This window comes from Cynocephalus volans, chromosome 1 (genome assembly GCF_027409185.1).
Source record: "Cynocephalus volans isolate mCynVol1 chromosome 1, mCynVol1.pri, whole genome shotgun sequence".
Taxonomy (NCBI): domain Eukaryota; kingdom Metazoa; phylum Chordata; class Mammalia; order Dermoptera; family Cynocephalidae; genus Cynocephalus; species Cynocephalus volans.
In genome coordinates this window covers 12488540-12502159 of record NC_084460.1, presented here as the reverse complement: position 1 = coordinate 12502159, position 13620 = coordinate 12488540, and the positions used below count along the sequence as shown (strand labels likewise).

At 36.9% G+C, this 13620-nt stretch overlaps 1 protein-coding gene across 1 annotated transcript in view; it reads left to right on the top strand.

The window, feature by feature from the left end:
- The window catches only part of MACROD2 (mono-ADP ribosylhydrolase 2), a 1973048-nt gene extending 1959863 nt beyond the window's left edge, over window positions 1–13185 (top strand). Inside the window, 3 exon segments of the mRNA XM_063101974.1 lie at window positions 2370–2447; window positions 5442–5510; window positions 13139–13185. Of these exon segments, the coding sequence (XP_062958044.1) occupies window positions 2370–2447; window positions 5442–5510; window positions 13139–13185 (194 nt within the window).
- The last annotated feature ends 435 nt before the right edge of the window (window positions 13186–13620 follow it).

Genomic DNA, 13620 nt, shown 5'->3' with positions numbered 1-13620 from the left:
TTTAAAAAGTTATAGAGATAACTTAAGGCTCTAGGTGTTTTAATCTTCCTCCAGAGAGAATTTATTTTCACTTCTGACAGACAGGTAGGATAGTGCACAGCACTGTATTCCAATCAGGAATTTTGTAGATTAAAAGTTCAACTTCAGGTTTTTTAAGAGCTGGTCTGTTTCAAGTTCCTCCTCACCACTGGGTATAACCCTTCAGGGAGCCCCGCATAAAAGCCTTATCAGGGAATCTCTTCCTTGGTGAGCCTAGGCCTTCAAGTTTTGTTCCCTGCCCTCAGCCTTATGAAACATATGGAGGCTCTGTTCAACTTCTTGGCACATATGAAATGTCAGGCTCACCACTGTATACCTCCTCAAGTTTGTGTTGCATTCATGGCTCTCTGATGCCTTAAAACTGTGCGTGTGTGGGGGGTGTACCTTAAATAATTTGTCCAGCATTTCTAGTTGTTCTTGGCAGGAGGATTAGTCTGCATCATGACAGTTTACCTTCAGGACAACTCTCTTTCACTGAAATTTTATTCTGTATTTTTTTATTAGCAAAATGAATCATATTTTCACATGTTTATAGGCCATTTTTATTTCTTCTTTTATGAACTGTTTAACCTCTTGTCCATTTTTCTATTGGATTTGTGATCTTCATCTCTATTTTTAGAGCTCCTTATATATTAAAAATATTATTAACACTTTGTCTGCGATAAAAGGTGCAAATATTTTCTTCAATTTTTAACTTGTCATTTTTTAAAACATTTTTTATGGTATCTTTCCCATCCAAAAATTTATTATGTACATAAGGTAAAATATTTCTTTTTTTCATCATTACCTCTATGTTTTAAGGCATAATACACAAAATTTCCCTGCTCCCAAGCTTAGAGGAATCCATCAATAATTTTGCTTATAATTATGTGTTTAAGAAGTGCGTTAATAAGCAATTGAAAAATGGTACATTTCTAGAATTGGCAGAGTAAGAAAGTGTATGCTATAGTGTTAATAAGTCTAGTTGGAAGTTTTAAGTTTTGCTTTCCCTTTCCCAACCCCATCCTCAGGAACTAATGAAAAGAACTGTGGATACAATTACTTTTTTGCTTGGCCTTACAGGGTTTGGGAGAACATGAGTCATTGTTTTCTTCTCGCATTATCCTTTTGCTGGGCTCTCTTGTCTACTCTCATATCATCAGTATTACTCTATACTGATGTCTCTCAAATACTCACAGGTTTAATTCACAATTTTCTCCTTAGGACAGGATGCAAAAGCTTGTGTTGCCTCTCCATTAAATTACCCTGCACTTAGGACTTCAAATTTAAAATGGCTTTCTTCTCCTTCCCCAACTCTGCTTGTTTTATTCATCTTAAGTATTGACCTCTCAACCATCCATTCACCCAGGCTCAGAGCTCAGTCATCCTTGAATCATACTTCTTGACTGTCATTATCAAGAATGCAAATTCCACCTCTGAAGGTCTCTTCCTTTGAAGAGATTATATGCTGGATCTTCCCCAACCTTGCTTCATTCTCACCAATAGGCACACAAAGTTTAACATACTCTGCTCAGTAAGTACACATGTAATAAAAAATGAATTTAATCTGTTTTAAAAAGTACAGAAATAATAAATACTTTAAAATTATGGTTTTCTAGCACTTTATCTGCATCTACTTATATTTATAAATGCCCTTGCTTTTCAAGTTAAGGAAATGAATAGATATTTAACTAAGAAGTAAGAGATTATTGTCCTTTTGAATATCTGGAAAATTTTTCACAGTATGAAAAACAATCCTCTTAATACTGCATTTAAGCTTCTTATATAGATTCAGCCACAGGGACAGAAATCAACTAAAGACTGGATTCCTAGCAAATCACAATGGTGGCACTGAGGTCTCCTAAGCAAGCAACTAAGCCATTCATTTATGTTTCAACAACAACAACAAAAATATCTCACTACCAGAAGAATGAATCTTTCAGCTTTCATGCATGCCTAAGGCAATACAGGTTTTCTCTTCTCTCTCTCTCTCTCTCTCTCTCTCTCTCTCTCTCTCTCTCTCTCGCGCGCGCACACACACACAAATTTAAATTGTGAGTTGTTCTGATTCAACCAAGTTTTTGTGCTTTCATGCTACCAGATTTCTAACTTTAAAAAATTGTATATGTATGTGGTTATCTCACAAATTAAAGAGAACTTACAAGACAGCACTAAAGCATTCAAGCAACTCAACTCACCCAAAATGTTCTCCTTTAACCTTTTGTGCAAAAGAAGTTAAATCCCAGGAGTATTTTTAAATTTACAAGGGCAATGGAGGGTGAAAGAACAATTGGCAGCCAGACAGTTATAATTCTCTACTAATCAAGGACTATCATCTTCCCCTCTTTTAGCTCAAGGCGAGGACACACCTAGAGTGCCTGTGAAAAGGGAAGGCTCCAGTGACACAGAAAACACTACTGGTCTTGATGGTAAGGTTCTGAGATATTTGACCTCATGCAAACTACACACTGGCACATTTTCTATGTGTAATCTAGTATTAAGGATTAAGATAGCTATCTGTTCTACGAATCAACATATTTAGTTAGAACGAGGTAAATTTCAAAAACCATTTTCTACTAAGAACTAATAAAAATGTCAGCTTCTTTTTTTTTTTTTTTTTAACTAATGCTAGCTCTCTTAAAACAGCATATGCCTTGGTTTAATCATACCTCCCAATACTGAGGCCACAGTGGGTAATTTCAAGTCTAAAGAACTGAAGTCTACCTGGTGAACTTTGTGGAAACATCACTTACTTCTGCAAGAGGTGCTTGCCCTGCTGTTATCCCAGCTCCACTCAGCAGGGCAGGGAGCCCTGGCTTGAGTTCGGACTTCATTGTGCTTGTTCTCACCTGCAAACTATCCTGGGTCTCTAACGATGTGTGAGCTCATTTTAAACCCCATATATAAACTTCACCTCACTGTGTCACATCGAATGCTTTGTCCAAAAACATAGTGAGCCTTTAAAGCACTTTAAAAATGTTTACAAAACCTTTGTTTATTCACATCTAATTTTGAAGGCATCTAAAGATTTTGAGCCTCAGGAATATTAAAATCCCCTTGACTCTGCACAATGATGCTGAGAACCTTTCAAAATACCTTGACCTGCATTAGAAAAGCAACTATCTGAGCACACGTGATTTAATGAATATTTGATTCCACTGGGCCATAGAGCTTAGGAAAATCGATACTGGTCAGGTGATCAACTATTTATATATCATGCTGTTTGGGTTATTTTAGCCGAAGAAAAAAAGAAAATTACATTGCATTGATAATGACCTTGGGAAAAATTCAGCCAGTATTGGGCCATACTTGGTAGTATTAAATAGAGTTTCCTATACCTGTATTTAAAGTATTTATCCCTCCCACAGGCTAACCATCATCCAAATTGCCCGCCTTCATCATAAGCCCTTCTGCACAAATTGACTTTGTAGTCATGGGCATGCAGTACCTAGGATAATAATGTTTTTAAACCCCAGATCCATCTCTTAAAAGCCACCCCATGTTAGTCATACTCAGTTAAACTAAACCTGTCCCAACCTGGTTGTAACACTATAGACATGGTTTTTAACTAGTTCTTTGCAAAGTATGTTCTGAGGACTATCAGACCCACACAATGCTCCTTGTATAAAAGGGAAAGAAATATAGGAAATACTGAGGTCTAGTCCTTACTTGGAGATTCACCATGCACAGTAGAGGTTTATAGGCTCTCAGAAGTCTCAGGGGTGAGGGCCAGCCCAGTGGCTCACTTGGGAGAGTGCAGCGCTGGTAGCACCGAGGCTGCGGGTTCAGATCCTATACAGGGGTAAAGAAACTTCTTTAACATGCTTTAAAGTTCCCTTTTTCAAACTTCTTTGATCATGGAATGCTTTATATATTAACACTTATTAATAATTTTGGGGATGGGTGTCCTTGGTTGGAAGAAACAGAAAAGGGATGTGCTTCAGTGTTTTATCTTTTACAATTCCCATACTGAGAGGAGTGAACTCAGAATAACTTCATGGACCAGGATGCACAGTGTGTGAATGATTATCTCTACATAGAGTTGCTGCATCTGGTCAGTTTATATATGGGGTTTAAAATGAGCTCACACATCGTTAGAAACCCAGGATAGTTTGCAGGTGAGAACAAGGAGACCTGCTTTTCAAACCTTCCTCATTGGGAGAAAGGTGAGTGGGAAGCCAGGCAATGTCATTCCCTCTGTCAAGCCTCTTTGGAGTGTGAAAACCAGCATCTGCCACTATTCTAATCAAGCTTTCGTGTTTAAATAAAAAAGATTTAAGTTGTTAGTTTTGTGCAAATAAATGAAGACCATCCAAATGAGAACAAACAGAGGTTATTACAGCGAGGTTGTCAGTCCTCAGCACTTGTGTTTGGCAGGTCAAAGGCAGGAAAGGGAGTGGGAAACCTTTACAGTTAACAAAAGGGAAGACGTCAACCGTCCTCTGATTGAAGGTTGTTGGCATGGGGAAGCCGGACACGGCTAACTAGAAGTGGGGCATCTTAGTGATTGGTTTGAGGAGCTTTCCCTGGTGGGTCCCAAGTTGGAAGCAGGTGCAAAAAATAGGAAAGCTGAAAATCACTGACCAAGTCATGACCATTTTGAGCCCATTGTGCAGAGGTTATGGTTTGGTTGCCAGGCTGGTTGCCACAGAGGTTTTAAGTTAGTCAGAGTTCTATTGTTATATGAGACCTGGCCATTGTCCACTTGTATGTTCAGTCTCTCAGCTTATAATGTGGGCTTTGATGCTTTAAAAATATCAATCTAATTAAACCTGCTGACCGTTGGAAATTTCCAGAGTACTGCATGCCTGCTCTGGGCTACTTTTGGAGAATGGCAGTAATTACACATTCTATTTTTATGCAGATGCTCTCATAGAATACACACAGTCAAGTAAAAGCAGAGCCCTGTGATCTGGTTGGATGTTTTGCTTTTCTATTTTGTGGTGTCCACAGCCGCTGCACCCATTGGCAAGTTTACAGGATCTGTTTTGAATTCTGAAATCGCAAACATGGCAAACCAAACAGGCTTATTGACATTGCCATTTTGGAGGGAGCTGCTTATCCCTCTGCAAGTCAATGATCTTTTCTGCTTTGTTTTCTCTTTATTTTCTTAGATACCTATTAAGGCCTTTGAATTTATCTAAAGATAGTAATAAATACAACTAAACTACCAACCCAAAAATCTGGTATAAAATGACAACTCAGTTTCTACAGTTTTGGGAAGAGGCAATCCTGCCCTTCCCCACCCCACCAGTAAAAATTTTTTAAGAATGGTCCCAAAACCATGAATGAATGAAAACCAACTGAAAAGAGGCATAAGATTAAAAATCAAGAAAGTTTCAAATCACAGGCCAATTTAATGTATTTAAAAGATTTAGGTTTAACAAATATTTAACTGTTTTTGTTTTCCTTTCTGGTTACAGCTGAAATGAATAGTCAGGTTGACAGTGTAAATGACCCAACAGAGAGCCAACAAGAAGATTAACTAATAGGTAAGATGTCCCTGTGGTGGGATTTTCAATTGATTAACCAGCCATAGAAACTGTAACTGACATATTGGATTTCCCTTGGTTTTGACAAGTGCCACAGCATGGCTTGGGCTAAACTTTTAAAATCTTTACAACAAATAACACAGTGTAAGGAGAAGGATTACCCCCCAGAAGCTTGCCCTCTTTAAGTTGAAAAGATAAGCCATGGCATATTCAAATCATGCAGTACCCTGGTTTTCTGTGCTTTGACAACAAGAAAAAATTTTTCTATCCATCTCACCCCTTGGTCTCCTGGAATGATCAAATTATTTAAGAGGCCCCATGCTGATTCTGAAGCATGGCTTTTCCAGAAACTTACTTGCTGAGTTAGTTGGTGTATCTGTCTTTAAGCATAAAGATACTAAAACTTTGCCCTGGAAAATGTGTAAAGGCATATGTGTATGTTTGGACAGAAACAAGGCTGCCTCAGGCCTTGTCCTCTCACACCACTACCTGTGGATCTGCACAAAAGTTTAATGAATTGAATGAGCCTCAAGGATCTCCCCAGGAAAATAAAAAGTCTGGACCAAACCATGTCGAGCAGTTTTTCCAGACCAACATTCTAAATCTCCCAGCAAAGACAAAAATACATCTAGATTGACAAGTGGTCTGTAACCATTTCCCTATCTTGAGGGCTGGTGAGAAGCATTAGAAGAAAGAAGTCAGCCTCACTCTTGTAACTCTTCCAGTTTCTAGCTTAAAATATTGTTGTTGTTTTTTAAAAAGAAGTCTATGGAATCAATGAATTGTGGGTTATTGAGTGTAAGAAAGACACGAATGACATGTTGACACCAATGCCTCCTGGCACCATCCTGCCCTCCGTGGGTCTCCTTGGTAGGTCTTGGCTCTCTCCAGGAGCCCATGTTGTACCAGACTTGTTAGCTCCATCCAGCATCATGGTAGAATAAAGTTCGAGAATGTGTGACAAAACACATCTGTCCTTCCCATAATTGTGAACATCCTTAAAAACTAAATAATAGCATTTGCGTCATGCATGTATAGCATAGGGCTGCTAAAAAATATAAACTCATACAAACATGGTCTTATAAACATTTTTATTTTTTGTTAACCATGTTCACCTATTTAAAATATCCTGCTAAGCTGCAGGACTGATATGGCTGAGAAGTTTCCATTAAAAAGTAATGAAGTGAGACTAAACCTGAACAATTTAAATGTGAGCCCCTCAGTGTTTCCTTACCTTTTGCCCTTTTTGTTGCCAACAAACTATAGACTTCTTGTCTAGATTTCTTTTTCTTTTTTTTTTTTTTTTTTTTTACAGGCAGTATCATTTTCCTGTGTGATCAATATCCAGATAAAGTACCAGGATAGATCTGTTTTCTTTGGTCAAAATTATTTTTTCCTTGACCGTAAACATGAAACTATATGTTAAACAAATGAATAAGTTATCAAAGCTTAAGACCAAATTAGTTTAAGGAAATTGAATTCTAAGAAGAAAAAGTAACTTGCATAGGATCATTTAGCTAATAAATGAAAGTTTAAATATTCCCAACTCAAAATTATTTGATGACAACATACAGCTCCCTAAACAATAATGAGTTTCTGCACACAGTCATCACAGAGGCAGTGTGACCCATGCAACTGCACTGATTCCCACAGAAATATTTACACAGCTGGGTTTGATATTTACAAATATCAAATATTTACAAATCTAGTAGTTTGACAGAAAGAAGGAAACTTTAGTTCTGTGAATCATACCTTCGAGGAAATTAAAGAAATACAGCAAAATGAAATTAGAATTACAGAGTTCAAAGACATAATACAAGAATGTTTAGAGTTGTGTAATTTATAATTGTAAAAAAATCAGGGATACCGCCGATGACAACAGAGGAATGTTTAAATGAGTCAATGGAACATTTTGCAAATGTAGGAATTTTTCAACAAGTATTTGTTGGCAATAAGATGGTTAAGGAGTCTGAACCTTTGGTCCTGGAGAAACATGGCAGACTGGGTGTGTCTTCCAGGTTGAGCTTTAAGAGGCCTTGTAAGTTCCATTTTTTCACTCTCATAATGCTTGCTCTTGGAATCCAGACACCTTGTAAGAAGCTCAGGCTATACTGTAGAATGAGAGAGGCCATGTTGAACGAGGTCCTAGAAAGTGAGAGGCCATCTCAAGTGTTCTGGTCCCAGTGGATACCACCTCGAATGGATAAACTGCACAGCAGCGTCCAGACCAGATAATAAAATCACGAGAAATAAATTACTGATGTTTTTTTTTTTTTTTTTTTTTTTTTTTTTTTTTTTTTTTTTTTTTTATTTTTATTTATTTATTTATTTATTTATTTATTTTTTTTTAATTTTATTTTGTCGATATACATTGTAGCTGATTAATGCTCCCCATCACCAAAACCTCCCTCCCTCCCCCCTCCCCCCCTCCCCCCCAACAATGCCCTTTCTGTTTGTTTGTTGTATCAACTTCAAATAATTGTGGTTGTTATATCTTCTTCCTCCCCGCCCCCCGGTTTGTGTGTGTATGTGTGTATGTGTGTGTGTGAATTTATATATTAATTTTTAGCTCCCTCCAATAAGTGAGAACATGTGGTATTTCTCTTTCTGTGCCTGACTTGTTTCACTTAATATAATTCTCTCAAGGTCCATCCATGTTGTTGCAAATGGCAGTATTTCATTCGTTTTTATAGCTGAGTAGTATTCCATTGTGTAGATGTACCACATTTTCCGTATCCACTCATCTGATGATGGGCATTTGGGCTGGTTCCAACTCTTGGCTATTGTAAAGAGTGCTGCGATGAACATTGGGGAACAGGTATACCTTCGACTTGATGATTTCCATTCCTCTGGGTATATTCCCAACAGTGGGATGGCTGGGTCGTATGGTAGATCTATTTGCAATTGTTTAAGGAACCTCCATACCATTTTCCATAGAGGCTGCACCATTTTGCAGTCCCACCAACAATGTATGAGAGTTCCTTTTTCTCCGCAGCCTCGCCAGCATTTATCGTTCAGAGTCTTTTGGATTTTAGCCATCCTAACTGGGGTTAGATGGTATCTCAATGTGGTTTTGATTTGCATTTCCCGGATGCTGAGTGATGTTGAGCATTTTTTCATATGTCTGTTGGCCATTTGGATATCTTCCTTAGAGAAATGCCTACTTAGCTCTTTTGCCCATTTTTTAATTGGGTTGCTTGTTTTCTTCTTGTAAAGTTGTTTGAGTTCCTTATATATTCTGGATATTAATCCTTTGTCAGATGTATATTTTGCAAATATTTTCTCCCACTCTGTTGGTTGTCTTTTAACTCTTTTAATTGTTTCTTTTGCTGTGCAGAAGCTTTTTAGTTTGATATAATCCCATTTGTTTATTTTTCCTTTGGTTGCCCGTGCTTTTGGGGTCGTATTCATGAAGTCTGTGCCCAGTCCTATTTCCTGAAGTGTTTCCCCTATGTTTTCTTTAAGAAGTTTTATTGTCTCAGGGTGTATATTTAAATCCTTAATCCATTTTGAGTTGATTTTAGTATACGGTGAGAGGTATGGATCTAGTTTCATTCTCCTGCATATCGATATCCAGTTATCCCAGCACCACTTGCTGAAGAGGCAGTCCCTTCCCCAGTGAATAGGTTTGGTGCCTTTGTCAAAGATCAGATGGCAGTAAGTGTGTGGGTTGATTTCTGGATTCTCTATTCTATTCCATTGGTCAGTGTGTCTGTTAAATTACTGATGTTTTAAGCCACTAAATTTTGAGCTTCTGATTGTTGATACAGAAATAGGATCTGTGGCTAGGGACTTGAGTTCTATTGCCCACCTGGGACCTTGAACCACTCAAGATAAGGGGTTGGAACTGAGACCTCTGCATAAATCTGGAACTCCCAACTCAAGAAATGAATAAGAAGGCTTGTGCCTGCACAGGGTGCTACATGGGGAAAGAAAAAGGTTCTCATGATAGATGGAAACCATAAATGCACCATAAATTTGAAACAGAAATTTACACAATCCAAAGTCATGCTGTAATACACAAACTTAAAAATTAACATAATGATCGATAAAAGATCAGTGTTGTCCCTGGTGTAAGTGGCAAATGGAGATATGAAACTACCGTGTGGAATTTCTACAGGAGAAAAACAATTTCTGAAGATGAGTTCACAATTTTAAAACTTACAAAACACACAAGATAATCCTTCATCAATGAAAGTCAGGTAAAATTACAGCACTATTGGCTCTATGAGAACCTGAGATAGAAAATTTTGAAGACTTTATAAAATAACCATATTTAAATAACAAAACAGATAAAAGCAGATATAAGCAATAAGAAAAGAGCAAAAATTAGCAATGGAAAAAGCAAATAAAAATATAGTTATATAAAAGACACATAACAAGACATGAGAATAACCAAGACATGTCATGTTCAGTAAGAGCTCTAAAAGGGGATAGTAGGTAATCAATATTTGAAAAATAATGGCTGAGAATGTATTAGAATTGGTAAAAGTCATAAATTTTAGGTTAAACAAAGAACAATAAGTCCCAAGAAGGGCTTATATTTAAAATAAATTCACACCTAGGCACTGCAGAAAGCCAAAGACGAGAAAAACTGTAAAGCACCCAGAGATGAAGCACAGTGTTTTTCTATAAAGAAATAAGTATCACACAGACAGCAAGCTTCTCAACATCAAGAATGTGGTGAATGGACACAAATAATGAGTATGTTTTGTAATGACAAATATGCCATCTATCCACATTTGATCATCCCATATTGTACACAAATACTAATAGTCAATTCTGTACCCCACAAATATGTATAATCAATGATGTTTCAATAAAAGAAAGAATGTGGGTCAAAAGACAATGGAGTAATACTGAGTCTTCAAAATCTGTATTGTAAATAATTATCAATACAGAGTTCTATACTAGATTCACTATCATTTAAGAAAATATTAGCCATTTTCAGGAAAAAAAAAAGTTTGCTGCTCACACACTCTTTTTAAAAGCTATTAATGGATGCACAACATTAAGAAGAAAATCAAACGAAAAGGAAGTAGAGTGCATAAAGCAATTGTAAGCCAAAAAATTGGTAAACTCGCAAGTCAATCAAAATAGACTATAAAAATTACAATAATCAATTGGAGGGTGGTTGAAAACAGGGTGAAATAAAACAATTATTTATGTACATTTTATAATACACAAAATAACATTACATACTTTATATGTGTGTTTGTACTCATATTTGTCAATATATATGTGCGTAAAAGTATAAAAACATGCAAGCTGTTAATTCACACTGATGTCAGGATTTTGGTTACCTCTGGGAAGGAAGATAGTTTTAATTTATCTGTAAATTAAATTAATATATCTATAGTTTATCTTTAATTTTATGTTTTAAAAGTAAAATAAAGATTATAAGGAAATTTGAAAATTAACACATATCTGGACAGTGGATACGTAGTAGGTATGTTATATTGTTGTCTGTAACTCTCTTCATGTTTACAATTTTCATTATTAAAATTAAAATTTATGATTGTGTATATGTATGAGAGATATGTAAAAATACTATAAGGAAATGCTCCATAATACTCAGGACAGAAGCTATTGTAGATGGAGAGATTCTTCTCTTGTCTACTTCTGAATACTTGAAATATTGTCTACAATGAGCATGCTATTGCTTTTATATATACATACACACCTCAAAGACTATTTTTTAAGATTTCATAGGACATTGGAATAGAAAGCCCACAGATCATCTGCTTTAATTCTTCCTTGTAAAGATGATTAATTTAAGACTTTGAGACTTTTACTGATTGCCAGCATTCACATGCTGAGTCACTGTTGTTACAACAGATATAACAAGAGTTTTCTGAGCCCAGTGCTCTCACACTTTGCCACTATCAAATATATATTTTTAATGCAGATTTTGTAGTAGTAATTGTGACTGTTCCCACTCTGTCCCGACATCACTTCAGCCTAGTACACTTGGTGATACAGAGGGCATCTTTTTCTTCTCATAGCAGAGTCAGAGATTGGCTATCTTTGCCCTCATCCCAGTTATAGAAGATTCCCTCTTTTTAGGAACTGAAGACAGTAGCTATTATTTAATCAGGGTCAAACAGCTGTTAAAATGTATTTGGAACCTGCACTTTACACTACTGTCCCTAAGAAGGCAGTGCAAGGAAGGCACACGGTTGGTAGCCAGCCTCTCCAGGTTTAATTTGATTTGGATTGAGATTACTGAAAACCAGAGATTGCAAGTACAAAACATAGAATCACAATGGGATACCACCACACTCCCACTAATGCTGAATTACAGAGTTAACACCAATTTTTACAGAGGCTGTGGAGCAACTGGAACTCTCAAACATGGCTGGTAGAATATAAAATGTTACAACCACTTTAGAAAACTGTAGGTTTCTTTTGTAGAGATGGTCTGCCATTTTACAGCTATGCAAATGACTCAGTGGGTAAAGGTTAGTGGTGAAAGTTTAGGAAGACTGCTGTGCCACATACATAAGTTACATTCTTCCCTTAAACTTTTAATAAAGTTGGTATTTTATCTCCAAAAAAAAAAAAACTGTTGGTTTCTTATAAAGTTAAGCATATGTCTACTCTATAGCCCAACAATTCCATTCCCAAGTATTTGAGAAAAATGAAAACCTATATCCACAAAACCTTGTATAAAAACATTCATAGCAATTTTATTCACAAAAGTTCAAAACTTGACACAACCCAAGTGTCTACCAGCACAAGAATGGATCCCCCCCCAAAATATGATACATTCACACCCTGGAATTCTAGTCAGCAATAAAAAGGAACAGATTACTGTTAACAAGCAGCAACATGAGTGCTCAGAAACATCATGCCAGGCACAAGAGGGATACTTGCGTGACTCCATTTGTAGAGAATTCTAGGACAGAAAAAACTAATCTATAGTGACAGAAGTCAGATCAATTGTTGGTGCCAGCAGGTGTGCAGTTTATAAGAAAGGGAACTTTATGGGGTGATGAGAATGTTTTGTATCTTGAGAGTGGTGTGGGATAAATGTATGCATTTTTCAAAACAGATTGAACCATATGCTTAAGATTTGTGCATTTCACTATAGGAGGATTATACCTTAATTTTAAAAATCTAAAAAAATAAAGAGTACAGGCTCTTCTAGGGCACAGTACCTTCTTACAATTCTCCCGTGGGTGGAGAACACATCAGAGACAATAAGTAAGGTCTCAAGGTGGTGGTATAATCATCAATGGCTTTTGTAAATCACCATTATGTAAATAGTTATTACTGTTACTGTGTGGATCCCTGGAAACTAGTGTGTGTTAAACGGGCCTGAAAAGGAAGGACCCATCAATTCTAGGTTAGGTTTTTCAAAGAATACTTTGAAGAGTTGAGTTAATCATCCCTATCAGCTGATGTAACATACATTTATTAGCAGTGATTTATATGCTCTTTAAAGATACCATGTGCCAGCAATTACAGCTCAGATATCCAAAGCTCTTTGATAGTCAAATAAGAATATTCCTAGGCCTGTTTGAGGGGTGAGAGACATTTAAATGGCTGTATTAAAAGATATTCCTTGCTAAGCCTATGAAAATGTCTTACCTTTAATCTAATAAATGGTTTCTTTTTGTCTTCAGCAGGGGCTCAAGATGAAGCAAAGGAACAAAGAAATGGAACTAAATGACAGTCCCCAGCATTGCAAGGCCTCTCCTGGCCCTGGGGAGTTCTGGAAGATAGCAGCACATACTGCAGAGGAGGGTGGGGTGGGGGGAAGACAAGTCCCACGGAAGGACGGGAAAGCCTTTGCTCTAATTTCTCCAGCTGCATTTTGTTCTGTTTACCTGCAGAAAAAGAAAAAAAAGTGTTTTGTTTTGTTTTTTAATTTGCTGTGGGGACCCACATTAAGGCATCTTTCAAGCACTATCGTTGTAATTTCTGTCTTTTCTCTCACAAGTTTGCCCCAGGGTCACATGTGTATCCTGGCCCCTGTCTGCTTTCTCGGTTATTTCACAAAGCTGGTCGTACAGTGGTTTCTTCAAAGAAAAAGAAGGAAGATGATTGTTTAATAAATAAGCTGCAGGCTAAATTTCAGAAATCACCAAGCCCAACGTTAGTACAA